The sequence below is a fragment of the Triturus cristatus genome, chromosome 7 (assembly GCF_964204655.1).
Source record: "Triturus cristatus chromosome 7, aTriCri1.1, whole genome shotgun sequence".
Classification (NCBI taxonomy): Eukaryota; Metazoa; Chordata; class Amphibia; order Caudata; family Salamandridae; genus Triturus; species Triturus cristatus.
This window is the reverse complement of record NC_140590.1, coordinates 266930092-266957535: the sequence shown is the minus strand read 5'-3', so window position 1 is coordinate 266957535 and position 27444 is coordinate 266930092. Positions and strand designations below refer to the sequence as shown.

The following is a 27444-nucleotide window of genomic DNA, read 5'->3' as shown; positions in this document are numbered from 1 at the left end:
TAGCTCTTTCTATCTCTTTGGAGAAGAAAGCACCTTTTTCACTAATTAGCATGCTTTTATATTTCGACAATTCTAATTTATAGTTTCTTTTTTCTAAATCATCACATTGCTCTCTCCAACATCTTTCTAGTCTTCTGCAGTTTCGTTTTTCTAGTCTCAATGCCTCCATGAACCTCGGCGCGGAGGGCGATTTGCGATTACCTGAGTCCTTACAAATAGTAACTGCTGCATTAAAGGCCTCGTTAAGCCACTCTGTGTATTCTCTGGCTACCAACTCTGGATTTGCACTCAACATAGGTAGAGAAATGGCAAGCTGAGTAAAAAGATTACCAGAATCAATCTTGTTCCAAGCTTTATAGACAGTCTGATGTGCTCTAGCGAGTGACACTACGGGTACCTCAGGAATTATATGATTAAACATAATAATAGAATGATCTGTCCAAGTTAAAGGATGGATGTCATAGAGTTGGTTCCGAGGTGATGATACCATCTAACGTATGCCCTACCTCATGGGTGGATTTGTGCAAGTCCTAATGTCTCTAAAGTATCTAAGAGAATTGCTGTATCCATATATATGACTTGTCTTCTAAATGAACATTAAAACATTGTAAACTCATTTGTGGTTTATGCGGGTTCTAAAAGTGAATAGATATTGTTAACGAAGCTACTCCTTGAACCTGGGGGACGGTACAGAAGAATGCCTCTGAAGGTTTTTGTCGAATTTATTTCTAGGGTGAAATGAAGTGCTTCACAGTGAGTGTGCCATGTCGTGTCCTCCTTTGCTCCGTGACACGCATTCTGCAATGGCATGCTGCATGCAATTTGTATGGGGGTCCCTTAGGGGGACATAATACATGCTAAGAGCCCTTCGGGACCCTCTTTGGTACCCATGCCCTAGGTACCAGAGAGGTACCAGGGGTACCACTTACTAGGGATTACAGTGATGCCAAAGTGTGTGCCATTTGTGTGCCAATTACACCATTTTACCTTCCTTTAGGGATAGAGCATTGACACTGGGGCCTGGTGAGCAGGGACATAGAGCACATCAGTCGACAAACATCAGTACCAATGGCAAAAAGTGGTAGTGACCATGACAAAAAGGTAGCACTTTCCTACACCTGTTAGCAGAGTACCTTCCAGGAGTGGATAATAATTTTGCAGATCTCCTCAACAGGAGGTGCCAACAAGTCCACGAGTGGGCGCTCATTTCACAAGTCCTCCTCCCATTCTTCATGTGTTGGGGTGACCCACACATAGACTGTTTCTACACAGCAGAAAAGGCCATATGCCCAAACTTCTCCTCCAGGTTCCCACACCCACAGTTCAGGGGCAACACAGTATGGATGAGTTGGTCTGGGATATTTGCTTACGCTATTCCACCTCTCACACTGCTTCTTTTTGCAGTTCGCAAACTTCTGCAGGCATCTCTCACCCTCATCCTGGTGGCTCCCACATGGGCGCGACAACCATGGTTCACCCAACACCTAGAACTATCATGGGTCCCCAACAAGTACTGTCCAACAGGCAAGACCTTCTCATGCAGAACCATGGAGATGTCAGACCAGACAGCACGGCCCCAGGTCCCTCAACCTTGCAATCTTGCTCCTGAAATACTAGAGTTTGGTTACTTAAATCTACTGCAACCTGGTATGAACATTCTCAAAGAAGTGAAAAGACCCACTGTCCGGGCCTGTTATGCTGCAAAATGGAAAAGATGTGTTCACTATTGTCATTCCAAACACTTGATCCTCTATGGGCCAAAGTTCAGGACATTGTCTGTTATTTATTTCATTTACATACATCTGGTTTAGCTTTTACATCATTAAGGCTACACCTAGCGACTGTAGCCTCATATCTCCAAAAGAGACAACACAATCCTCTATTCAGGATTCCAGTTATTAAAGCCTTCCTAGAGGGTCTCAAAAAAGTAATACCTCCTAGGATACCATCAGCTCCCACTTGGAATCTTAATATTGTGTTAACACGGCTAAAGGGCTCTCAATTTGAGCCCTCTTGCCCCCTCCAGTTTTTGTCGTGGAAGGTAAAATTTATAAATGCTATCACTTCACTCAGACATGAACTTCAATTATTAACTTTAGAAGAACTCTACTTCCAACTACATAAAGATAGTGTGGTACTGCATATCAAACCTAAATTTCTTCCAATAGTGGCACCTCAGTACCACCTAAATCAACCTATTGAAATTCCTCGATTTTTCCCCAACCTGACTTAGTTGCGGATAGGGATTTACACACTTTAGATGTAAAAAGGGCCCTTTTGTACCATATTGATAGAACCAAATCATTTAGAAAACCTCAACAACTCTTTGTTGACTTTTCAAAACCACATAGAGGAAGGGCCATTTTTAAATCAGACATTTTACGTTGGATTGTCAAATGCATCCAAACCTGTTATGCTAAAGCTAAAAGAACCCAGTCTATCTCTCCAAGAGCTTCCTCTATTCATGAACAAGGAGCTTCAATGGCCATCATAGGAAACATGCCTATTGCTGACATATGCAAAGCAGCTACACTGGGTACAAGGCATACATTTACAAAACACCTACTGTGTTGATGACGTGGCTTGTCACCAAGCTAATATGGGCCAAGCAGGTCTTTGTACACTATTTCAAGCAACTGCTACCCCACAAGTTAGCTACCATTTATGGAGGAGAAAGAGAACTGTTTTACAGTATATGCTAAGCATGTTTATCTACAGCCACACTTGCCTTGAACTAAAACTATTGCTTACCCAGTAAGCATCTGTTAGTGACAGGTAGTGCTGTAGATTCACATGTGCCCACCCTCCTCCCGGAAACCTCTGTTGGTTACAGTTACATATATATTACATTCCTTTGGCATGGTAATCTCACTATACCACACGATCCTTCACACTCCATTCTCACCCGCCTTGCGGAAAATAATCTAACAATGGAGCCGATAACCATGCATATTGTAAGCAAGAGGAGGAGTCAGTACTTTTTGTGACTCGAAAGACTTTCTTTGAAGAAAATCAACTTGCACGCATCCAAGCCCAACACTAGATGGCAGAATTATGCTAAGCATGTGAATCTACATCGGCTGGTCAATTCCTCATATATAAGGCCCTGGTCCGCACTTTCAGAGGACTTTGGGAGTGGGGTCGCTAAGAACCCAAGATACACACGCTGTTACAGCTCTTGCTCTCCTTGGTTACGGTGAGGCACCTGGTGATGTGGATCTATAGATCACTGTCTGAGATGTCCCATAGACTGTTGTTGAACTTACTTTAGAGGATGGAGGGGATACTTGAACAGGAAATTTCAGATTTGGACTGAAGTAAGATTCTGGCTTATCCCAAGAAAGTCTCGAGGAACACAAGATTTAAATATTTGAAATTGAATAACTTACACATGACCCCTAGACTCCAGGTTGTTTATGGCGGGGAGCCATGTTGCTGCACTCAATGCAGCTACTTTGGCGCGGACTTCATTCACAAGACCTGGGGTTGCTCTGGACTGCGTCCTTTGTGGGATGCTGTAATGACACTCCTTTGAGCCCACTGCAGAAGTCTGCCTGCTGGAGCTCTTTCCTCTGCCATCCAAAAGAAAGGTGGTATCTAGACTTATTGACCTGCATTGGCACTGGCTAAAAGGAGGATAGTAATGGCCTGGAAATTCAAGACCATGCCTGTGTTGGGACCCTGAGTGAGGGATGTTAACCAGTGGGCTGGAGCTGAGGGACTAGTACTACTAAAAGATGAGTCTCGGGGGCTGCGGATGCGGCTCATAGCGGGGATGTGGGTGGAAGTCCTAGATGATTGGGAACATCCGAAGAGAGAAATGGTGGACAGCCTGCAGGATCAAGATGATGCACCCGAGATGGAGGTGTGCAGTCACGGGGCCTACGGCTAAATGATGGATGGGTTGGGTGCCCCGGATGAGGAAAGGACTTTCTTGGAAATACCCCACACATCTCGAGTTTGGACTTTTAACTACGGGGCCTGTGTCCCCCTGGATTCCACCATACTCTTCATTTATACTTTAAACATATTCCAACTCCTGAAACAGAGAATTGGATTCAGAGTAATTTCCCCCAATTCCCCTGCCCCATTTCAATTATCCCCAGAGCATTTATTTACTGTGATCTCTGCACTGGTTCTAAAGGTTTAAATTGTTGAGTATTTCAATATTGGCTTCCTCCAGGCATCCCTTACTTGAGAGACAGGTTACTCTAATTTTTTTCTGACCCACTGAAGTGCACTGGACTGTACATCACAACTATACACTCCCCTGAAACTATTTCTATAATGGTGGACTTTTACTACAGAAATTGTTATGATCTTGTTTAAGAGATTACATTTCGGTTTATTTGCTGAATAATTGTTTGTTCATGCAGTTTCATATATGCCTTCTGTAAATACTATTGTGGGAAGAGTTCTATACCATTGCTGAGTATGTACCTGAACACTGTCCTTTATAAATGGCAATAAAATATGTTCTATAAAAAAGAAGCATGTGAATCTACAGCACTACATGCAGCGAACAGATGCTTCTGAGTAGCCAGCATTTTCCTTCTTTGTGCTCAAAAGCACACTTCATGGACTCCATATCTCACTCTAAGAAGACATATCTGCATCCTTCAGATTCTAACCCGTTCGATTTTTGATCAGGAAGTTGAGCTGTCTTTTAGGGATAATGTATGCCGGCATCTTCTAGCACCACATTGAGATCTGATGGTGGGACCCTTGCAAGAATGCATTGACGATCACTGGAATCCAGTGTCAAGGAAACTGGAGGTACATGGGCCTCCTCCTCAAACAGTCACAGATAATAACAAAACTCATTAGATGAATTTTGTTACAGAAACCCCTTCATAGATTCAAGGTAATCACACATGACTCTCTCCACGGTCCTTTTGGTTTTGCTGGCTTTGACTCCCTCAGGAATCATCACTTCACTTCTATGCTGTGGACCAGTTAAAGACTTTCTAAAGTTTCATACCACTATATGTTACTTGTGGCTTGAAATCTGTTGCATTTGCACGATCATCTACAACACTACCCTCACAAGAAAATAAAAAGTTACATTATATGTAATATTGGATCTTGAGCTTAGGTGTAAAAAAAGCGTTGGTCTTCCTAGACAGGAATCTAATGGCCTGCACACCCCTGAATACACTGCCTTTATAATTTCACAATCGAGTTTCCAATTCCAACTCCTGGCATGAAGGAACATTCTGTAAGAATGTGAATGTACAGAAAATACACATGTTAAAATAACATTGTTATAGTGTGCTTATTTTACTGCCATTTGTTTAATGAGTCTACTCTCCTTTTGATTCCCTGCAAATGTTGTTTTGCCACAAGTTCACACCATGCAAACATCTGTCTGTGGGTACTTTTATCCTTTACATTCAGTGGCTCATGTGATGCAGGGTGTGTTATGATCTTGTCGTGTCTTTGGCTTTTTTAGTAGTTTTCAACATATTGAAGGCGTCTGTCATGGATATCTTTTTTCTTTGCAATACGTTATTAATGTTTTGAAGACTTATGTCACTGGTCGCTTTCTTTCTTACAATTTAGATACTCATACACCGTTGTTTTTTAACAATACATTTTTTACACCATGGAACTTCTGTCACTGGTCACTTCGCAATAAGGATGCTTCTACACTGTTTTGTAACAATAAGTTGTTCTGATATTGCACACTTCTCTAACGAATACATTTCTCAATTACAGTAAGAAACTCCTGCCTTGCACTCTCTTTACTTGCATAGTAATGATCTTTTTGTACCCTGCACATCATAAATTACTCCTTTCCGCTAAATGAGAACAAAGACCTCCTTCAGATGTCAATGTTCACTTAGTTTGTGGATTCCATGAGGGGCATTCACTTAATCATATACTACTTAATGAGGGTACCAAGGCTAAAATTCACCATATAGAGTAGCATTTTCCAGTGTTCATCTTCTGCTGAGGTGAGAGAGGAAGCCATCTTCCATGTCTGAACATTTCCTTTCTACTTCACGCAGATGATCTAGTAAAGGACTTTAATGCAACCTCCCCCTGATGAGACTTCCGTCTGTTTACTACCTCCATTTCTATCCGTTGCTAGTGTACTGGACACACAAATCCAACATGAGACCAGTACCAGCCTGTGAGACCTTCTCCTGCTGTGTCAAGAACGGAAAAAATCATCGTCCATTCCTGAACATTCATATCATACTTCCTCACACCCCCAATATGACCGTGTTCAGACTTAGTTGGAAAACAGGATTTTAGTCTATACCTATCCTACTTTTACACCCAGATCCAGTCATGAAAACCAACGCCGTTCTGCTGCATTCTCATTGAAAATGTAAAAAAGGCACTAGTGGAGCAAGCCATTCTCAGATTTCTCTCATTTATGCAGTCCTTCCAGGCCTCTCTTATCTGACAAAAAGATTACTCCAATTCCATGACCTTGCTCTTCCGGTATGCAAATAACATTTGTACTTTCAATTATGAGTGTTCTCTATAAAGGCACTAATGACAGTATGTTCTTGTTTATTTCAGAGAGAGATGTCAGCCGGACGGATCGCACCAACAAGTTCTATGAGGGGAGTGACAACCCTGGGCTGGTGCTGCTGAACGACGTGCTGATGACGTACTGCATGTACAACTTCGACCTCGGTATTGAGCTCTGTCACATCCATGTGAGAAATAGACCCAAGCCAGTGCTCCATTCCCTGTGAGAGACTGCTGCAAGTAAACCCTCCCCTGTGAGCCAGTTTACTCTCTCTTATGAGAACCTCCAGCTAGTACACCATTCCTTTTGTGAGACATCAGATGTCTTATGAAAAACAGTACTTCCCCCCCATGTGAAAGATGTCAGTCACCTTCTCCTCTGAGAGTCCTTGTCTAGTTATTTCTCCACTGAGAGAGACTTCTGGTGCTATACCATACAAGTGTACCCTTCCTTTGTCGAAGAGTGATAAATCATACTGCCCTTCTGTGCATAAACACCCAGCTAATGCATCCATCACACCACTATACCTACCATTTGACACAATTCAGCCAGTTCACTGTCTCCCATGAGAGACGTCAGTGAGTGCCCTACACCTGTAATGCTCTGTGTAAGATATTGGGCACTACAGCCTTCTATTTAGAGACCTAAGCTAGTATACCTTCCCCTGTGATGAAACACCGTCAACTACAGCTTGCCTTGTGAGGCATTCCAGCTAATATTTCCACATACGAGATGTCAGTTTATACACTTCCCTAGTGAGAAATGTCAGTCTTTGAGAGACAGCAACCAATACTTTGCCTGTGAATAACTATAGTGAGAGACCTTTGATATTACTTGTGAGGGACATCCGCCACTACATATTCTTGTGTGAGAAATGTCTGCAGTATGAAGTACATATGTGATCGTCTTGACCCCGGGGTTGGCCTTTGCGTATAGTTAGGAGCGGGACAGGTCGAAAGGCAGACAACTCAGAGGCAGGTTTGTGGTATACTGGAGTTGTTTTTATTACTCTTCTTCGATATAAGTGAGAGCAGTCCCCTCGTTATAGTCAGGAGTACACACAACGAACTACAATAGTCCCTCTATTGTCGATCTTCCTCGTGTATCCTTGGGCTGTTTGATTGCTTGGCGGCTCCTCCTGTCTCTTCCCCTCGGTGGACACGTCGGTGGTGCATGTAAGGCAAGGGAGACAAGAAAAAGCACTATAATGGACTGCCGTGTTGTGTTCTGTTTGGGGAAAGGCGTGAGGGACACCGGTGCTCGTATTTACAGAAGGTGCAGTGATCCCAGGATTTACAAGAACAAAATAGAGGGGAGAGTCGACTAAACCTTCTCCCGCCTCCCGAACCACCCTGCCATACGCCCGCGTACCTGGGTGAGCCACGCGCCTCCAGGTACGTGGCTGGGCCATGCGCCTTCCGATTGGCCTCCTGGCTTTCGTCCTCCTCCGTCCTCTCTGTCGTCCGTGGGTCTCCTCGAGCCGTTGTCCAGTGCGGCGTCTGTGCAGCCCTCCGACTCCTCGGTTCCCGGCTCGCTGTCCTTCACGTCTGCTACTCTTCCTGGAGCGTTCGTCTCTCTGACGTTGTAAGCCAGGTCCCTTTTCATTGGAAGATGGCAGGTCACGAGGTAGTTGTGGGCGGGTTCCTCAGCACTCCCGGGAAAATTAAAGGTGTCCGTCCTGTTCCATGGATCTTCGGTGGCAGTGGGATCACAATTCCCCTCGTGAGGCTGTGGGGAAAAGACAGGGCACCGGCCAGGTGAATGTTGGTCTAACGTCACTGGGGAGCCCGCGCCCCCATACCACTGTGCACCTTGTGAGTCCGGGGCGACCCCGTGACATTCCCCCCCCTAGGATTCTCCCGATCGGGGAGAGGTAGAATGCGGGAGAGGAAGTCCGCATTACCGTTCTCACTGCCCTTTTTGTGTTTGACGGTAAAGGAGAAGGGTTGTAGGGTCAGGAACCATCTTAATACTCTGGGGTTGTGTCCTTGGTTCCTGCTTAGCCATTGTAGAGGGGCATGGTCCGTATACAGAGTGAAATGGGTTCCTTCCAGATAGTATCTTAATTTATCAATAGCCCATTTCACCGCTAGGCACTCTTTTTCGATTGTCGGATATTTCAGTTCTCTGGGGAACAGTTTTCGACTTATGAAGAGAACGGGATGTTCTATCCCTTCCCGCGATGTTTGTGACAGTACAGCTCCGATCCCACACCCGGAGGCGTCTGTTTGTAACAGGAAGGGGCGTATGAAGTCGGGTGACACCAGGACTGGGCTGGTGGTGATGGCGTGTTTAAGGTTTTCGAAGGCTTTTTTTAAAGTCTCTGAAGGCTGCTGGAGGGCTTTGTTCTTTACGTCCTTTTTTAATACGTCCGTGAGGGGTCCGGCTATCTCGGAATATGAGGGTATAAACCTCCTATAGTAACCGAGGAGGCCCAAGAAGGCACGAACCTCCCTTTTGGTGCTAGGAAAGGGTGTCTCTCGGATAGCCCGCACCTTCTCTTCTTGAGGGGCAATCAACCCGTGTCCCAACACGTACCCTAAATATTTGACAGATTGGTAACCCACTCGTGATTTCTTTGAATTGATGTGAAGGCCCGCCTCCCTCAAAGCGCTTAGGACGAGATCGAGGTGTTGTAGGTGCTCTTCCCATGTTGAGCTAAAGACGACTATGTCGTCTAGGTATGCTGAGGCACAATGCCGGACGTCTTTCAGCACCTCGTTCATGAGGAGTTGGAATGTTGCCGGAGTCCCATGAAGACCAAAGGGAAGCACTAAAAACTCATACAACCCATCTGGTGTGGAGAAGGCGGTTTTTTCTCGGTCTGATGGATGCAAGGGGACCTGCCAATACCCCTTGGTAAGGTCGAATGTTGTGATAAAACGGGCCTCCCCTAGTTTCTCAATTAAGTCATCTACCCTGGGTATGGGGTATGAGTCAAATTTCGATATCTCGTTGAGGGCTCTAAAGTCCATGCAGAAGCGAATGGATCCGTCGGGCTTTGGGACCATTACTATTGGAGAGTTCCATTCGCTCCTGGAGGGTTGTATGACCCCCATCTGTATCATGTCACGTACCTCCTTCCGGACGGCCTCCCGTCTGGCAGCTGGTATTCTATATGGCTTTTTATTAACCACTTGGCCGGGCAGGGTGTGTATCCTATGTTCGGCGAGGGTGGTTCTACCGGGTAGGTCGGAAAAAAGTGGGACATATTTCTGCAGGAGGACATGGAGCTCTTCCCGGAGGACACTGTCTAGCTCTGCATTGACTACTAATTGCTCTAAGGTAGTGTCGGTTGTCTTGAGAGTGGGTAAGGTAAAGCCCACCGTTTGGGGCACAGGTCCCAACCACTTGCGAAGGAGGTTAATGTGGTAGGTTTGAACTCTATTGGGGTTTATTTGTAGTTTATAACTAGTTTTCCCCACGGTCCCCACGATCTTATAGGGTCCCAGTTTTTCGGCTTTGAACTTGCAGGTGGAGGACGGCATCATGACTAACACCCAGTCTCCTTCCTTCAGGACCCTCCACTTTTTCCCCCTGTTATAGTGGTATGCTTGTTCCATCTGTTTTTTTTTCTAGATGTGAATAGGCCTGGTCTCGTAACTTTCCCAAGCGGGACTTAAGATCCCGCGTGTACTCCAGCATTTCTCTGGTGCCTATCTCCTCTTCCTTCTCCCATGCCTCCTTTGTCATGTCCAAAAGTGACCGGGGTTGCCATCCATAGAGAAGTTCGAAGGACGAACAACCGAGGCTACTCTGGTATTGGCTCCGGACCACATAGAGAGCGAGGGGTAGAAGGCGGTCCCAGTCCCTTCCCTCTGCCTGCAGCATTTTTTTGAGGATGAGTTTTAAAGTCCCATTGTACCTCTCAACCAGACCATCGGTTTGGGGATGATAAACCGAGGTACGAATGTGGGTCATATCGAGGAGGGTACAGACCTTTTTCATAGTCCGTGACATAAAAGGGGTTCCTTGATCCGTAAGGATCTCCTTGGGAAATCCTATTCTCGCAAACAATTGCACCAGGTAATTGGCTATGTTCTGGGTGGTCGTGGCTTTTAACCCCTTCCATGCTCATGACGGAACGATTCCGTCATGAGCATCGGTTGAGCTGTGCTCATGACGGAACCGTTCCGTCATGGCCCCACCCGCGCTCGAACCCTTCAGCACCGCGGGGGAATCCGCGCAGCGCTGAAGGGGTTAAGGGAAAGGCTTCAGGGTACCGGCTGGCATAATCGACCACCACGAGTACATATTCATGCCCTTTTCGGGTCTTGGGGAGAGGACCATTTATATCCATCCCGACCCTGGTGAATGGAGTACCGATAATCGGGAGTGGTTGTAACGGCACATGAGGTGGTTGATAGGGGTTGCGCTTTTGCCACGTGGCACACTCCTGGCAGTATTGTTTCATCTCTTGATATATCCCTGGCCAGTAGAAGTGTCTTAACACGTTTTTTAAGGTTTTTTCTACCCCGGTATGCCCAGCAGTTAGGTGGGAGTGTGAAAAGAACATAAGCTGTGAGCGAAAGGCCCTAGGCACCAACAACTGGGCCTCGTCCTCTGGTGCTGGTTTTCTATACAACATTTCCCTATCAATAAAGAAATAGGGATAGGTTGCGGTATCGGTGTTGTTCCTTCTACGGGCGCTCTCCCAGGCATTACGCAGCATATTACAGTGGATTTGTGCGAACTTGAAGCTTCTGTCCAGAAGCCAGGGTTCTGGGGTAAGTAAGGCGTGTGTGACCGTTGACCCTACTCTGGTTATGTCTGGTTTTAGGGCTTGAGTTTGGAGGAGGTGCTGGAACTGGTCTAGGAATTCGGGGTTATCTGTTCCTATTATCAATGCTTCAGGTAGGCCTGTCATTACACCAACCCTGATGGAGTGTGGGGCTTTCCCAGGATATGTGATTTCCAAAAGGGCTACAGGGTAGGGCTTAATGTCTCCGTGGACGCACCTGATGTGTACCTGTTCTTCTGGCAAGATCTGGTTTGGTTCTACCAATTCCCTCTTTACCACTGACTGCCTGCAGCCGGAATCTAATAGGGCTTTCACCGACAGACCGTTCACCAGGACACTCACGTAAAATGCGTTCCCCAACTCGGCTGTATATAACACTGTCTTCGGTATATAGCCGATTTCCATGGGTTCTTCCTGGGATCTTTTCTTGGGGCATGCTCTAGCAATGTGACCCCAGTCACCACAGTCATAGCATTGCGGCCCCTTAGGAGGCGCTCCTTCCATGCGGCGCGGAATTATTCGCAGAGATTCCGGGGGGGGTTTTATCGCTCTCCTCTCAGGCCTTTGACTCTGTAGTCGATTCCCACGGTCCGTTTCCGGTTGGGGTACCCGAGGCTGGGCTCTTGCAAACGTGGAGGCCATCTCAATGGCACTGTAGTGGTAAGACCTGAGTGTTGGCAGAGCCACCGCTGTGTATTGTAGGGGAGGGCCTCTAAGAATTGCTCCAAATAAATTTTATCGAGTATTTCCTCTTTCGTACTGTCCTGTGAGCGCAGCCACTTGTCCGCCTCGTTCTTCAGGCGATAGAAGAGGGTCTTGGGGTTCTCTCCCGGGTGTCCCTTCTCCTTGCGGAAACGTACGCGGTATGCTTCACTGTCCATTCCAAGATGGTCCAGTATAACATTTTTAATGGTCTCATACGGGGTGGTGCCATTTGGGTTTGCCACCTGGTATGCGGCCTGTGCGTTTCCCGTGAGTAGGGGAGCCAAGACAAAAGGCCATTGTTCCACTGGCCACTTACAGGCCCTTGCAGCTCTCTCAAAGTTCAGTAGGTAAGCGTCTGGATCCTCACCCGGTATATATTTTTGCAGGGCGATGCCTGTCGGACCTGGGGGAAAGGATCGGGGTACCTCTATCCCGCCACTTGTCTTCTCACTGGAGAATTTCACTAAATGATCCAGTTGGGCCGCAAAGGAATCCTTGAAAACATCTCTATCTGCCTGGGCAGACGCCATCCTCCGTTCGACCGCCCATTTGAGTTCATCCTGCCCTTTGATGAGGTGTTGGATCACGGTTTCCATTATTTCGGTGCTAATGGCTACTATGCCTGCATTCTCGACCAAATGTGATCGTCTGGACCCCGGGGTTGGCCTTTGTGTATAGTTAGGAGCGGGACAGGTCGAAAGGCAGACAACTCAGAGGCAGGTTTGTGGTATACTGGAGTTGTTTTTATTACTCTTCTTCGATATAAGTGAGAGCAGTCCCCTCGTTATAATCAGGAGTACACACAACGAACTACAATAGTCCCTCTATTGTCGATCTTCCTCGTGTATCCTTGGGCTGTTTGATTGCTTGGCGGCTCCTCCTGTCTCTTCCCCTCGGTGGACACGTCGGAGGTGCATGTAAGGCAAGGGAGACAAGAAAAAGCACTATAATGGACTGCCGTGTTGTGTTCTGTTTGGGGAAAGGCGTGAGGGACACCGGTGCTCGTATTTACAGAAGGTGCAGTGATCCCAGGATTTACAAGAACAAAATAGAGGGGAGAGTCGACTAAACCTTCTCCCGCCTCCCGAACCACCCTGCCATACGCCCGCGTACCTGGGTGAGCCACGCGCCTCCAGGTACGTGGCTGGGCGATGCGCCTTCCGGTTGGCCTCCTGGCTTTCGTCCTCCTCCGTCCTCTCTGTCGTCCGTGGGTCTCCTCGAGCCGTTGTCCAGTGCGGCGTCTGTGCAGCCCTCCGACTCCTCGGTTCCTGGCGCGCTGTCCTTCACGTCTGCTTCTCTTCCTGGAGCGTTCGTCTCTCTGACGTTGTAAGCCAGGTCCCTTTTTATTGGAAGATGGCAGGTCACGAGGTAGTTGTGGGCGGGTTCCTCAGCACTCCCGGGAAAATTAAAGGTGTCCGTCCTGTTCCATGGATCTTCGGTGGCAGTGGGATCACAATTCCCCTTGTGAGGCTGTGGGGAAAAGACAGGGCACCGGCCAGGTGAATGTTGGTCTAACGTCACTGGGGAGCCCGCGCCCTCGTACCACTGTGCACCTTGTGAGTCCTGGGCGACCCCGTGACAACATAGTAGAGACACCAGACTTCCTGCTTCCTACTCTTTGCAGCAACTCAGCCAATGGCCCCTCGCATAAGCAAAACCTCAGTTTAGACACTTTCCATGGTCAGTTACAAGACTTTGCCCTGTGACAGGTTTTAAGAGGTACACTGCTCATTGTGAATAATGCCATTGAGTACACCCTGATTATTAGAGCTGTTGGAAACATCCAGCAGTACACAGTACCCTAACAAAGACCTGCTTAGAGACACACCCTTGTAAGAAATATCAGCCCACACAGCTTCCATTGTTTACAAATGTAATCCTGCTGGTTCCCAGCCTCTTGTGTGAGAGATGTCAGCAAGTACACTCTCTTCTTGGGAGGCATTAGTCAGTAGACCGTCCTCTGTGAGCGCACCTTTCCTGTGATAGACAGTGGGTAGTACAGCTTTCGCTGTGAGACGCATTAACCCAGTATGCTGTCCCTATGAGAGACACTAGTCAGTATGCGTTCCTGTGTGAGACATGTCAGTCCCTACATTCTCCCTTATGGGAGATATCAGCTAGGACACTCGCCTGTGTGAGATGTCAACAAGTATACCCTTACTTGTTTGGGCCAGTGTATAGCTCCCGTGAGAGATGCTAGTCAGTTTACTTGACCCTGTCAGCCATGTGACACATTAACTCCCAGGTGCATGGGACAGGCAGGTTGAAAACCCCATTGAGAGACATTAGACAGTTATTTTCTCTACCAGAGACCTCAGTCTGTACTGTACATTGTCCCCTTGAACAGCGGCCACCTGTACAGTGTTTCCTGTGAGAGATGTTAGTGAGTTCACCCTCACCTGCAACACAGATCAGCCAGTTTCTCTTACAGGGGATCCTCATCAATAGTCATAAGCACATTAATAGTCCCGCCCATGCGCTGGGACCCCGGAAACAATATATACACATATATGTGAAAAACATATATGATATATATATATATATATATATATATATCAACAAATGCAGCCCTTCATACAGAAAATGAGCTGGGTAATGCTACAAGAATTCTCTTTGCACATACACACATTCAAAAAGAAGCAGTGAAGAAAACAACGTGCATTTGAACTGCTTTAATGTACATCAAAGAGCAATGAAAGCATTGCCAGCTCACAGGCTGCATTGCAGAAACAACTTAGTACAGAAAGCTGAAAATCCAACTCATAGAAACACATAGGAAAATACTGGCACCGTGCCTTTAAGGCAGCCATGATCCCCAGCTTCCCATCATGCCTCAGGGGTGACAGTTAGGTCAGTTGTTCTTTCCGGCTCCTTCAGTCAGGACCCTGGTTACTTCAGCTCTCTGTTTTTCTTATTTCTGTCAGAAAATATATACTATTTCTTTGTCAAAACCTACTTACTTCAACATCTTTTGGCTTTTAAAGTAGATTCCTACTTTTTTTGAGAGAGTTCAACATATCTTTTCTCTCAGAAATGCCATCTCTCTTGCCCTTCCTGTGGCAAAAAGAAGGCTAGGTCAGACTCCCATTCTGTCTGTATCCTTTGCCTTCCTGAGGATCGTGATCCTAAGACTTTCCAGCATCCCTGTCCAGGCGTACTCTGAAAGACAGAGAGAGGATTCGCCTTTATGGGCTGGCTGAGAAGGGAAAGGTCTCCGGTGAAGAAGAGAAAGGAGAGAGCCAGATCATCATCCAGAAGTAAAGTACCGGTCTGCTCTCATTCAGCGTCGGGATTGGCGCTGAAAATAGCTTCACCGGCAGCGAAAACATCGACGAGAAGACCATCGACGGCAGGCTTGCCGTTGAGAGAACATCAGTCGTCGATGAAGACCGCAGGTACGTCACGTCCTCCGCCATCGTCAACCCGGCGACGATTGGTGTTGAGGAGTCGTTCTCCATTGGTGCGCGCTCGCACAACGTTGAGAGTTGGATCTCCGTCGCTGCCATCAGTACGGCGTTCGACGTCAAGACATGCTCCGCCGTCGCCAGTAGAGCGGCGATCGGCGTAGAAACGGGCGTCTCCGTTGCCGTCAACCAGGCAACGGTCAATGTCGAGATATGCCTCGTCGTCGCCAGTGGAACGACGGTCGGCGTCAAAACAGGCGTCTCCGTTGCCATCAACCAGGCGGTCAACGTCGAGACAGGCCTCGTCATCGTCAGGTCAGAGATATTCAACGTCCAAGCGAAGACCTCCGTTGTCGTCGACCAGACAGCCTTGAACGTCGATGGCCAAATCTCCATTGTCGGCGAAGAAGGATTCATCATCGGGACCCAAAGTGAAGTATTCAAGACGACGTTCGACGTCGAGGCGGCGGTCTCTGTCCACGTCGAGGAAGAGCACGACGTCGAGAAAGGGTTCTCCGTCTGTTCACACTCCTTTGGGTTCTCCTAGACGCTCCGCGTCGAGGATGAGGTCAATGGCTTCAACTTCAGGACATTCGACGTCGAAACACGAAGAGATGTCGACGTCGAGACAAAGATCCTTCTCAAAAGACTCACCAGTGCTTGTCACATATAGTCGTTCGACGTCGAGGCACTCACCATTGACGTCGCATCGTTCCTCCAGATGCCCTTCAGCCTCCAGAGACCACATGAAGTCATCGGCTTCAGTTGCGAGCTCTCCTCAAGTAATTTTAACGAGAGGCACGAAAATCCCCTGGATCAACCTCTCCACGAAGGCAGAGGTCGCCTTCATTTCATCTGTCGCCAAGATGGCTCCTTCCCATCAGCTATTGACAGAAAGATACTTCTGACCAAGCTCGACGGCCTATGGAGTATTCCAGTCCACTGCACAGATCCCCGTTGGAACGGCTGGTGCAAGATGTGGACAGATCACCTGTTACTCGAACCAGGGATCGCCAGGACAAATCTCCGGAGCATAGACCAACCCATGCTCATCGGAAAAGAATAAGAACACCGTCTTGGTCTTCCTCTTTAACTCACTCCTCGAAAGGGGACTATTCACCTACCCTTACGGATAGCCCTCCCTGTAGAGTGTCACCTATCGATGACATCAATACATTTCACGATGTCCTTACTAGAGGAGCGCAGAAGCTGAACATAGATATGTCAGCACCTCAAGCTCTTACCTCTATCATCTTTGAGACTCCATCAACGGTCTGTGTCTAGGCCTTTACTCCCACTGGTTCCTGGTCTTCTTCAACCAGTAATGGACTTTTTTCTTACCCCATCCTCGATTAAAGCAGCGCCAGCGAGGATTCAGAAAAAGTACAACTCGGCGGCAACAGATCCTTTATTTTTTAAATCAGATCCTCCACCGGACTCTGTGATCATCGCGGCAGCAAAGAAAACTCATGCTGTAGCTTCTTCGTCCTCTGTTCCTCCAGTCAAGGAGAGTAGAGATCAGCATTCTTGGGGGAGAAATGTATACGGCTCCGCAGCATCCTCCTTAAAAGTATCAAGCGCCGCAGCCCTGTTGGGCCATTATGACAGGTCTTTATGGGACTCTTTGGAGCGTTTTAAGGAAAACCTGCCGAAAGAGGACCGACAGGATTTTGCAGAGATTCTTCAAGAAGGGGCGCTGGCTTCTGATCAGGTGATCAGCACTGCAGCGGATGGGGCTTCTCTGGCTACTCATTCATATGCACACAGAATTTGTGCACGGAGGTCTTCATGGCTACGCTTAACAGCTTTAAAGCCGGAGTCTCAGCATCGAATTTTGAATCTCCCATTCTCCCGCACCTCTCTCTTTGGTTCCCACACCGATGAAGAAATGGCCAGGATGAAGGCTGAGCCGGATATGCTGAAGGCAGTAGGCCTGGAAAAGAAAAAAGAATTCAGGCGTAGATACAGGCCTTACAATCGCAAGAACTACAATTAGAGGGTTCAAACCCCTCAATGGCAGCAGAGGCAGAACCAGCAATCCAGGTCTCAGTTCCAAGGCCGTAGATCCTCCAGAGGCAGAGGAGGACAACATCAACAATCCTCCAGCGCAGCCAAGACTTCAGGGAAACAGTGAACTTCTGCTTCCTCTAGCGCCGTTGCCCACTCCAGAGAGAGGAAGTATATCAAATCATGTGGCAGAGTGGCGCAAAATAACCAAAAATCAGTGGGTGGTAAATATACTGAACAATGGATAAACACTTCGTTTCAGCGCACCCCCAAAGAACATTCCTCCAGTAAAGTCACACCCCCACCAACTGAAATTGCTCTGTCAGGAGGTGTCTGTCCTCCTCCAAAAGTTGGCCACAAAAGAAGTTCCTCCTGCTCAAAGAGGAAAGGTAGTCTATTCCAGGTACTTTCTGGTGCCAAAGAAAGACCAAGCGCACAAATTCAGACCTATCCTGGATCCACGATCTCTGAACAAGGTCATTCAGAAAGAGAAGTTTCGCATGTTGGCGCTACATCAAATATATCCGCACCTGTAAAAGGGGGATTGGATGTGTTCGATAGACCTCCAAGTTGCGTACTTCCACATACCGATTGCTCCACGTCATCGAAAGTTCCTGAGATTCATGGTAGGCGCCAAGCATTACCAGTTCAGAGTCTTACCGTTCGACCTAAAATCCGTGCCGAGGGTATTCACAAAGTGCATGGCGGTGGTGGCCGCAGCTTTGCATCGTCAATGCCTTTTTGTGTATCCGTACTTGGACGATTGGCTGTAGAAGGGTTCGTCCCCACAGATGGTGAAGGAACACTTTCAAATTTGCCTAAACCTACTTCACCATTCAGGCCTTCACGTGAACATGGGAAAATCTGTCCAACAGCCCACTCAAACTCTCCATAATCCGGCACCACCATAGATTCCGGTATAGGAAAAGTGTTTCCTTCGGAGGAACGACTGTTATCGATGAAACAGAAGTGCAACTCTCTACTTAATGCGCACCAACCATCAGTAGAACAAGTGGCATCTCTTCTAGGGTCGATGGCCTCTTGCATATTTCTCATCCCCAACTCCAGATTGAGAATGAGACCGCTACAGCAGGATCTGGAAGACAAATGGGACCAATCCTCATGACATTGGGAGGATTGGATTCTCCTTTCCCAAGCTGCGAAGTCATTCATGATTTGGTGGACTCTACCGAAAAATCTACTAGTGGGAGTGCCTTTCCACCAACCTCTCCCAAAGCAATCCCTGATCACGTATGTATCTCTTCAGGGATGGGGGGCGCACTTCAGTTGCCTTCAAACTCAGGGCAGATGGTCGAGCAAGAAGCAGACCTACCACATAATCATGTTAGAGCTGCGGACAGTTCAACTAGCCCTCAAGGCATTCCATTAATCGATTTAGTCAGTAGATACTGATTCAAATGGACAACACAACCACCATGTATTACTTGAACAAACAAGGTGGAACACACTCTCGCCCGCTGTCACTGGAATCTCAAGCGATCTGGCACTGGCTCCTGGCCAGGAATCTCTTGATCACAGCGGTGCATCTGCCAGGAGAACAGAACGTGCAGGCAAACGCTCTCAGTCAGCACTTTGAAGAACAAGAATTCTGGGTGCTCAACAACGAGTTAGCAACAGACCTCTTTCATCAATGGGTTCAACCATCCATCGACCTCTTTGCCGACGATCTAAACGAAAAATGCCACTCCTTCGCGTCCAGATTTTACCGGCCAGGAATGAGAGGGATTGCTCTTTTGATAGGCTGGTCCGGAACATTTGCATACGCCTTTCCTCCCCTTCCTCTCATCCCAAGGGTGGTGACCAAGCTAATCCGGATGAAGATGATCCTGATAGCGCCAGACTGGCCTCACCAATGGTGGTATCCAGACCTATTACAACTCTCAATATGTCCACCCAGGAGGCTTCCGTGCAGACCGGACTTTCTGACCAAAATGAGCAGGAAGATTCTGCACCCCAGCCTTCCATCGCTGAGCTTGACAGCCTGGCTCCTGAGGTCCTGCAATACGGACACCTGTATCTCCCTCAGGACTGCATGAACATTTTGAGGGAGGCATGGAGACCATCCACAAGGAGTTCTTATTCTTTTAAATGGAAGAGGTTTGTCTTGTGATGTATGCGTAATGGTTTTAGTCCAACTACTGGGCAGGAGGAGGTAATCTTGCCTTATCTTCTTTATTTAGCCATGTCTGGTTTGATGTACACATCTATGAAAGTTCACTTGGCGGCCATTACAGCATATAGAAAATCACCCAACCAACCCTCCTTTTTCCAGCTCCAGGTGGTCAAGGATTTCCTTCAGGGGTTGAAGAAAGTTTTTCCTCCTCTCCGACGTCCTTCTCTTCCTTGGGAGTTGAATATTGTTCTCTCCAAATTAATGGGCCCTCCTTTCGAGCCGATTCATAAGGCCACTTTCCAGGCACTCTGCGCGAAGGAACCGTACACGGTTTTCCATCACAATCGGGTGGTTCTGAGGGCTCACCCTTCTTTCCTACCAAAAGTGGTGTCTGACTTCCATGTTAACCAGACAATTTCTCTTCCCTCTTTTTTCCCAATCCTGCTACACCAGCAGAAAGGTCTCTTCACTCACTTGACCTCAAGAGGGTTCTCAAATACTATTTAGAGGGAACAAAATCCATTAGGAAGTCTGACCAATTGTTTTTAAACTATGGTGTGGTGCACCAAATTAAATAACGCTCGAGCACACCTGGGCGTTTGTGTTCCAGTTTGTGAGCAAGGCAGGAGCCGAAACGTTAAACGCATGGAACAGGCGCTTTTGAGACATTGGAAATAAAGCCATTGCAACCGTATTGGACCTCACCTTGTTTGTTTTGCCAGGAAGGTGGTGATGGGCTGCCCTGTACCCATTTTTGTGAGGCCACCCTGAAGGGCCAGAAGCTCCAGTAACAGGGGAACGCTTGTCGCTTCTTTGGTATGTTAATGAGGAGCTAGGCTCACTCGCGCCTCCCAACCTACGAAGGATTGCTACTTCAGCAAAAAGGTTGGCGCGTGGAAGGGATTCAGGCAGGGGGACATCCTGTCATGATCGTGCAGTGAGTTAATGGCCGCTCCGGAGTCAAAGATATCAAACAAGAGCAGCGGTAATATTACACTTAATTGACTGTTTGAAGCGAAACTCCATTTGATATCAAGCTTATGCTAAAAAGATGGAATTATTGCCAGTATTGTAGAAAATATTCACAATGCACCTTGGGAGAAATAGTTCATGTCTTCAGTCACGTGGTGCACCGAATTAAATAACGCTTGTGCGCACCTGAGCGCTTGTGTACCAGTTTGTGAGCAAGGCAGGAGCCGAAACGTTGAACGCATGGAACAGGTGCTTTTGAGTCTTTGGAAATAAAGCCATTGCAACCATATTGGGCCTCACCTTGTTTGTTTTGCCAGGAAGGTGATGATGGGCTACCCTGTACCCATTTTTGGGAGGCCACCCTGAAGGGTCAGAAGCTCCAGTAACATGGGAACGCTTGTCGCTTCTTTGGTATGTTAATGAGGAGCTAGGCTCACTCGCGCCTCCCAACCTACGAGGGATTGCTACTTCAGCAAAAAGGTAGGCGCGTGGAAGGGATTCAGGCAGGGGGACATCCTGTCATGATCGTGCAGTGAGTTAATAGCCGCTCCGGAGTCAAAGATATCAAACAAGAGCAGCGGTAATATTGCACTCAATTAACTGTTTGAAACTAAACTCCATTTGATATCGAGCTTATGCTAAAAAGATGGAATTATTGCCAGTATTGTAAAAAATATGCACAATGCACCTTGGGAGAAATAGCTCATGACTTCAGTCACGTGGTGCACCGAATTAAATAACGCTCGAGTGCACCTGGGCGCTTGTGTTCCAGTTTGTGAGCAAGGCAGGAGCCGAAACGTTAAACGCATGGAACAGGCGCTTTTGAGACTTTGGAAATAAAGCCATTGCGACCGTATTGGGCCTCACCTTGTTTGTTTTGCCAGGAAGGTGGTGATGGGCTGCCCTGTACCCATTTTTGTGAGGGCACCCTGAAGGGCCAGAAGCTCCAGTAACAGGGGAACGCTTGTCACTTCTTTGGTATGTTAATGAGGAGCTAGGCTCACTCGCTCCTCCCAACCTACGAAGGATTGCTACTTCAGCAAAATGGTCGGCGCGTGGAAGGGATTCAGGCAGGGGGACATCCTGTCATGATCGTGCAGTGAGTTAATGGCCGCTCCGGAGTCAAAGATATCAAACAAGAGCAGCGGTAATATTACACTCAATTGACTGTTTGAAACGAAACTCCATTTGATATCGAACTTATGCTAAAAAGATGGAATTATTGCCAGTATTGTAAAAAATATGCACAGTGCACCTTGGGAGAAATAGTTCATGACTTCAGTCACGTGGTGCACCGAATTAAATAACGCTTGAGCGCACCTGGGCGCTTGTGTTCCAGTATGTGAGCAAGGCAGGAGCCGAAAGGTTAAACGCTTGGAACAGGCGCTTTTGAGACTTTGGAAATAAAGCCATTGCAACCGTATTGGGCCTCACCTTGTTTGTTTTGCCAGGAAGGTGGTGATAGGCTGCCCTGTACCCATTTTTGTGTATGTATTGTTTCCGGGATCCCCGTGCATGGGCGGGAATATTCATGTGCTTATGACTTTGATGAGGATAGCACTGGAAGAGAACTAAGATTACAGGTAAGTAACTTATCCTTATCTTCTCCTGTATGCAAGACATTGAGACAGCATTTAATATTGTCTGAATTACAATCTGTATCCAGTGTACTTATTCTGACTTCTTGCCTTTAGGTTATGTTCAGGGCCTCAGCGATCTCCTTTCCCCCATACTCTATGTTACACAGAATGAAGTGGATGCCTTCTGGTGTTTTGCTGGATTCATGGCCCTGGTGGTGAGTCCCAGGAGTGTGTACTAAGTGTGAGTGCAAGTTGGCACTGATGTAATGCCAGTTGACAGCTGTAAAGTCTATAACTCATTTCCACTCTTGACTGTTCTGTCACTGTTACTGCTCCAAACCTAGCGAGCGAACCAAATCTCTTAATTCATGTTAATTCAAACCCATTTTACCCATTAATAAGAAGCCAACATTAGCTACAATCCATATCATAGTATAATAACATCTACAGTTCTTAAAATATCAACGGGAGCAAGAGAAAAATATGGTTATAGTAATTCAGACAAAGTGAGATAATCTATTCCTCTCTGTTCTGAAAAGAACTATATATTTATTTTGCATCACCTATAAAAGTTTACATTCTTTGGCAAAATGGATGGCAATGGTTAGGTTTTAAGGATTACTCGCCATTAAAGACCTTGCTCGAGGTAGAACTTCTTGAAAGTAGACTCAAGTAGACTCTCTGGACCAATGAGCAGCTTTAATAATATTCTCACCAAGTGGGCTCCAGGCTGTAAACTATATGATCCAGCCTCCTGCACCCACACTACGAGAAAGAGCTACTGCCAGTGCAGAGGCATTTACAGTGTGGGTCCATAAGAGCCTTGGAGGCAAAGCTGAGGGATCTAATGGGGTGGTAAGGCAAGAATGTTTCGTGAAAGTATATAAGGCCTTGAGAAGAATGGCATCAGTCATCATATAAAGTACTCTAAAGGGAATTATTTTCGGTACTTAAAGCCAGTGAAGAGTGTCCCTCTGCGAAGATTCAGAATCAAACAGCCTCAGGCCCAGAATGAGGCAGGCTGCCGTGTTTTAACAATATGAAGTTTTTCAAGAAGATACTTTGGTAGTCATAGGTAAATACATTTCCATTATCAATTCTAGAAGAGATGGCAGCTTCAGTCACAAGATAGGGTGCGCACCAAATGAGGATTTCTTGTGAGGTACTGATAAAACTGGTTAATCCTACCTTATTATTCTGAGGGGCAATAGAAAGTGACTAATTGTACAGTACCTCAAGATTAAGAATAGGTAGGATGACATGGCACGTCAGCCACCACCCAGTGATCCAGATATATGTGGGACCCCTCAATACCTTCATCTTGGTTTTGTCCAAATTAAGTGTCACATTATTTGCAGTCAGCAGTGTAGATTAGACAAGTTTGAAAGGATGATGGGTAGTCAGCCTGAGTGCCACTGAAGCAGATAAGCAGTTGTGTGTCATCATCATAGACATAAAAAAACCCCTCTAGAGGTTTGAATCAAAGATTCCCAGGGTGGTCATATTAGCATGTAGAAGGATAGGGCTAAGAGAATGAGCCCCATGAGACCCCCAGTTGGCAAAAGGTTGAACTCGGGCTAAGAGCGAAACAGTGAGATTGCCTGGCTCACTTAGAGACCACTGAATCGAGTACAGTGCGACCAATACAACACCCACCTTTTGCAGCAGAAGCGCAAACTTTCCATCAGGGTCAAAAGCTGCTGAAAGATTTAAAAGAATCAGTCCTGTGACACCACCAGCATCATTCTGATATTGTCTAAATCTGTGGTAAATGGATGAGTCCATTCCATGAGTTGGATCAAAACCGACTGGGTGGGGTTAAAGGCAGAAGAGAATTTCTAGGACACTTGGATGTTTACTACTTTTCCCAAACTCTTGCCAGGTAAAGGCTTTTGTGTAGTGTACGATGACCTGGTTGAGGCAAGAGGGGACAGAGGCAGTAATAAAGGAGTGGTTCAGATTATGGCACTGAACTGTTGCCGCTTTTTGTGTAACTTTCTTGAAGTGACTGAGGCAGGCTGATGTCATTGAGCTTCTTTAATAGACCGGGACCGATAATATTCAAGAAAGATGGTGAGGCAAAATGAGTCTCTGGCAGCAGACAAGGGACATTGTTGCAACTCTTATTTCACTACACAATAGTGAGGCGAGCTCATCACACATTGCCTGTCGTGGAGGGATAATATTCCTGCTGGAAGGAGCATTGAGTTCATGTACAATTTCAAAGATGGGTTTGGTAGATTTAGATGCTATGCAGATGTAGCTAATTCACTGAGTCCATAAAAATATGGAATTTGAAATGCAGAATGCTTGGAGTGACTATTTCAACAGAGATTCCGTCTTTTTGGAAATGGGAAATGATACTCTTTCTGGAGTAAACACTGTGCCCTATAAATCCATTGCTGGCACATAAGCAACTCTTTTACAAGATAGAAGATGTAAGAAAGTGCCTCTTTTGAAATGGTTAGCCCCACTTTTTACCTTGTATTTGATGTAGTTTCAATTGTAGGGCACCGGTTCCCTGCCAACCAGGCCTCCTGTGTCGGTGTTTTTCCCCTAAAACATATCCACAATTAGCACTCTTGCCCCCTGTAAGTCCCTCGTAAGTGGTACCCTGGGTACATGGGGCTGGAAGCTGAAGATGATTACCTGGGACCCCCTCACTAGGACAATGCCACTGCCCTTGCAGCTTGCATGTACTTTTGAGGTGAAAAACGACAAAGTCAACATGGCACCCTTCCTGAGTGCCATGCCAGCCAGCACTGCCTGTAGGTATAGGTAAGTCACCCCTCTAGCAGGCCTCATAGTCCTAAGGCAGGGTGCACTATACCACAGGTGAGGGCATATCTGCATGAGTAAATACGATACTTAAGTCAATTCTTAAATATTGTAAGTGCAAGGAAAGCCATAAGGAGCAAATGGGCTGGAAACTCAACAACTTGAGTTCTGTAGCACCATGATGGCTTCACTGAAACCAGGAGTGTTTGGTACCAAACAGCACCTTGTAATAAATCCACACTGATGCCAGTGTGATATTTATTTAAACTGTGTACTCAGAGGGCACCTCAAAGGTGCCCCCTGAAAATCTACAGACCCTGGTGTGGTTACTGATTGTCTTTATGCAGCCTGCTACACACAGACATGTTTCTGGAACCCTGGGTGAAGATCCTCTGCTCTCTGGGACCAGGGAAAATCCACATCCCTGGCAAAGGTGTCACACCTACTCACCCAGGGTGGGCCAGTACTCGAAGGGGAAGATTCTACGGCCTCCCTTATGTTAGGTGACCTAAAGTCTCTGCTGCTAGCAGCAGATGGCAGCCCCCGGTTACACCCCCACTTTGAGCTGGAAAACCGGCAGGAAAACTTAGAAAAGCTAGGGGTGTGCCCACCTTTACCAACTCCACTCTTCAGGTGGAGGAGCCATAGTTAAGCACACGTTTCAGTCCCCTCCATCTTGAATATGTGGAGATTCCCTTCAATCAGGGCTAGGTCTATGCCCCCTCCCACAGGAGAGTGGCATAATAGTGGTTGTAGTCACTCCAGGTAAGTTGCCCATTGACCCTACCCACTACTACCCTAAAACGCCCCCTTAATTTAGTATTTAGGAGGCTCCCCCAAATCTAGAAATCATGTTCCTGCAACCTACGAAGAAGAAGGGCGAAGAAGATGCCGGTCAGCAAAGCCTGAAGACAACTACTGACTTCTCTCCAACCTTACCAGCCTATCTCAAGCTTTAAAGACTCTGCAAAGAAGACGATACCTGTCCTGTGGCTAGCGACTTCCGGAATCCAGAGGAAGACTGCCTGCTTTTCAACAAAGACCAGTTCTCCCGAGGACAGCTGTTCTGTCCAGAAGAATCCAACTACAAGTACTCCAGATCCAGCTGGAACCGCGACTTCTACCCACTCTTCACCCAACGCCCACGGCCCGAGTCTAAGTGGCTCACCTCTCCAGTGAAGTCTCCCCAGCGATCCTGACAATTTGGCCAGTGTTGGCTGACCCCTGCAGGACCCCTCGACAACACCCATAGCCTGAATCCAGTGGCTCCCCGCGACCAGCTCCTTACTGGTTGTGCACTCCGATGTCCAAAGGCACCCAGGCACCCAAAGCCCCCGGGCCTTGGTGAGCTGAACCGACAGTGCCCTTATGACACTGACATCCCAACTTACCTCTGCTGTCGCAGGTCTTCCTTCTGTAACCTCCTAAAGCCTCATTGAAAAGCATTCGGCGCCCGACATCGAATTTGAACCCTGCACCTGGGCGCCCACTGTGCCGCTGGTGGTGTATGTTTGGTGCTACTTTATGGCCTCCCACCCCAGTGCTTAACCTAACACCCAAAACTTGGCCTCTGCAAACGATCTATTTTCTTGCAAGCAGTCTGGTTCCAGGCACCCCAGTCTCTATTGGAAAGCATTGGGTCGAACTCCGATTTTGACCTTTGCTCCCGGCCGCCCCTGTGCCGCTAGTGGTGCAGTTTTGGTACTTACCTGACCCCTGGCCCTTGCTGACTTTGCTCTGAAGACTAAAATTGTAAGTTCGATACTTACCTGTTTAACTGCAATATTGTTTTTCCATAGGATAACATTGGACAGTGTGAAAATGTTTTTTAGTGTCGAATTTCGAAAGTGAAAAGTATTTTTAAATAAAAACGTACTTACCTTATTACGAAGAGCTGGGTCTTAAACTAAAGTATAATTTTATAAAATTGGTCTGGATCTCCTTCTTGAGTCGTGTGTCCGTTATTGATCATGTGTGTGCAATAAATGTCTTACACTCCTCTGTGTTAGGCCTAAGGCTGCTCGCCCACACTACCACTAATACAGGACTTTGGGTTTTGCATTGAGCCCTGTACACTTTGGGGAACCCCTGGACTCTGTTCGCGGTATTACTACCTAGTGGCAATATCATATACAGAGCCAGCTTCCTACACAGATGAAGAACCCTGTAACAATGGCATTCAGCCTCAATGCCAATAAGTCCCTTGGACAAAGTTACGGAGCTAGTCCGCACTTTTTTACATTTTTCATTATTTTTTTATTACATTTAGAACATTGATGCAACATTGTACCTCATACAGCAGTTGTACCATCACCGCAGGTTAGATTATAACAGAACAAATCAACAGTCGAACTTACCCTGCCAACCCCCCCTCTAACAAGGCGAGACACGAGACACCTCTCTTATTGATGTTGAGGCAATTGCGGCACACTACATTTCCTTGGACCAATGACAAGGTGAGCAGTTAGATTTGCATGCAAAGACCCACAAGTAACTAAAAGGAAAACAGGAGCACACAAAAAGTATAGTGGTCCCCCCCACCCCCCATAAGACCATGGAGCGCCACCCCAGTTCAGAGATGTTGGCAAAGGACAGTACCCCCCTTCCCTCCCCCCCCACTCGAAGCCTATTCATCT

The 27444-nt window shown here is 47.0% G+C and overlaps 1 protein-coding gene across 2 annotated transcripts in view; it reads left to right on the top strand.

Annotated features, from left to right (window-relative positions):
• The window catches only part of TBC1D17 (TBC1 domain family member 17), a 556250-nt gene that overhangs the window by 390602 nt on the left and 138204 nt on the right, over nucleotides 1–27444 (top strand). For both annotated transcript variants that reach the window (XM_085616191.1, XM_085616192.1), the window contains exons 11-12: nucleotides 6535–6651; nucleotides 22145–22245. In XM_085616191.1, coding sequence (XP_085472317.1) covers nucleotides 6535–6651; nucleotides 22145–22245 — 218 coding nt within the window. The remainder of the gene's footprint in view (nucleotides 1–6534; nucleotides 6652–22144; nucleotides 22246–27444) is intronic.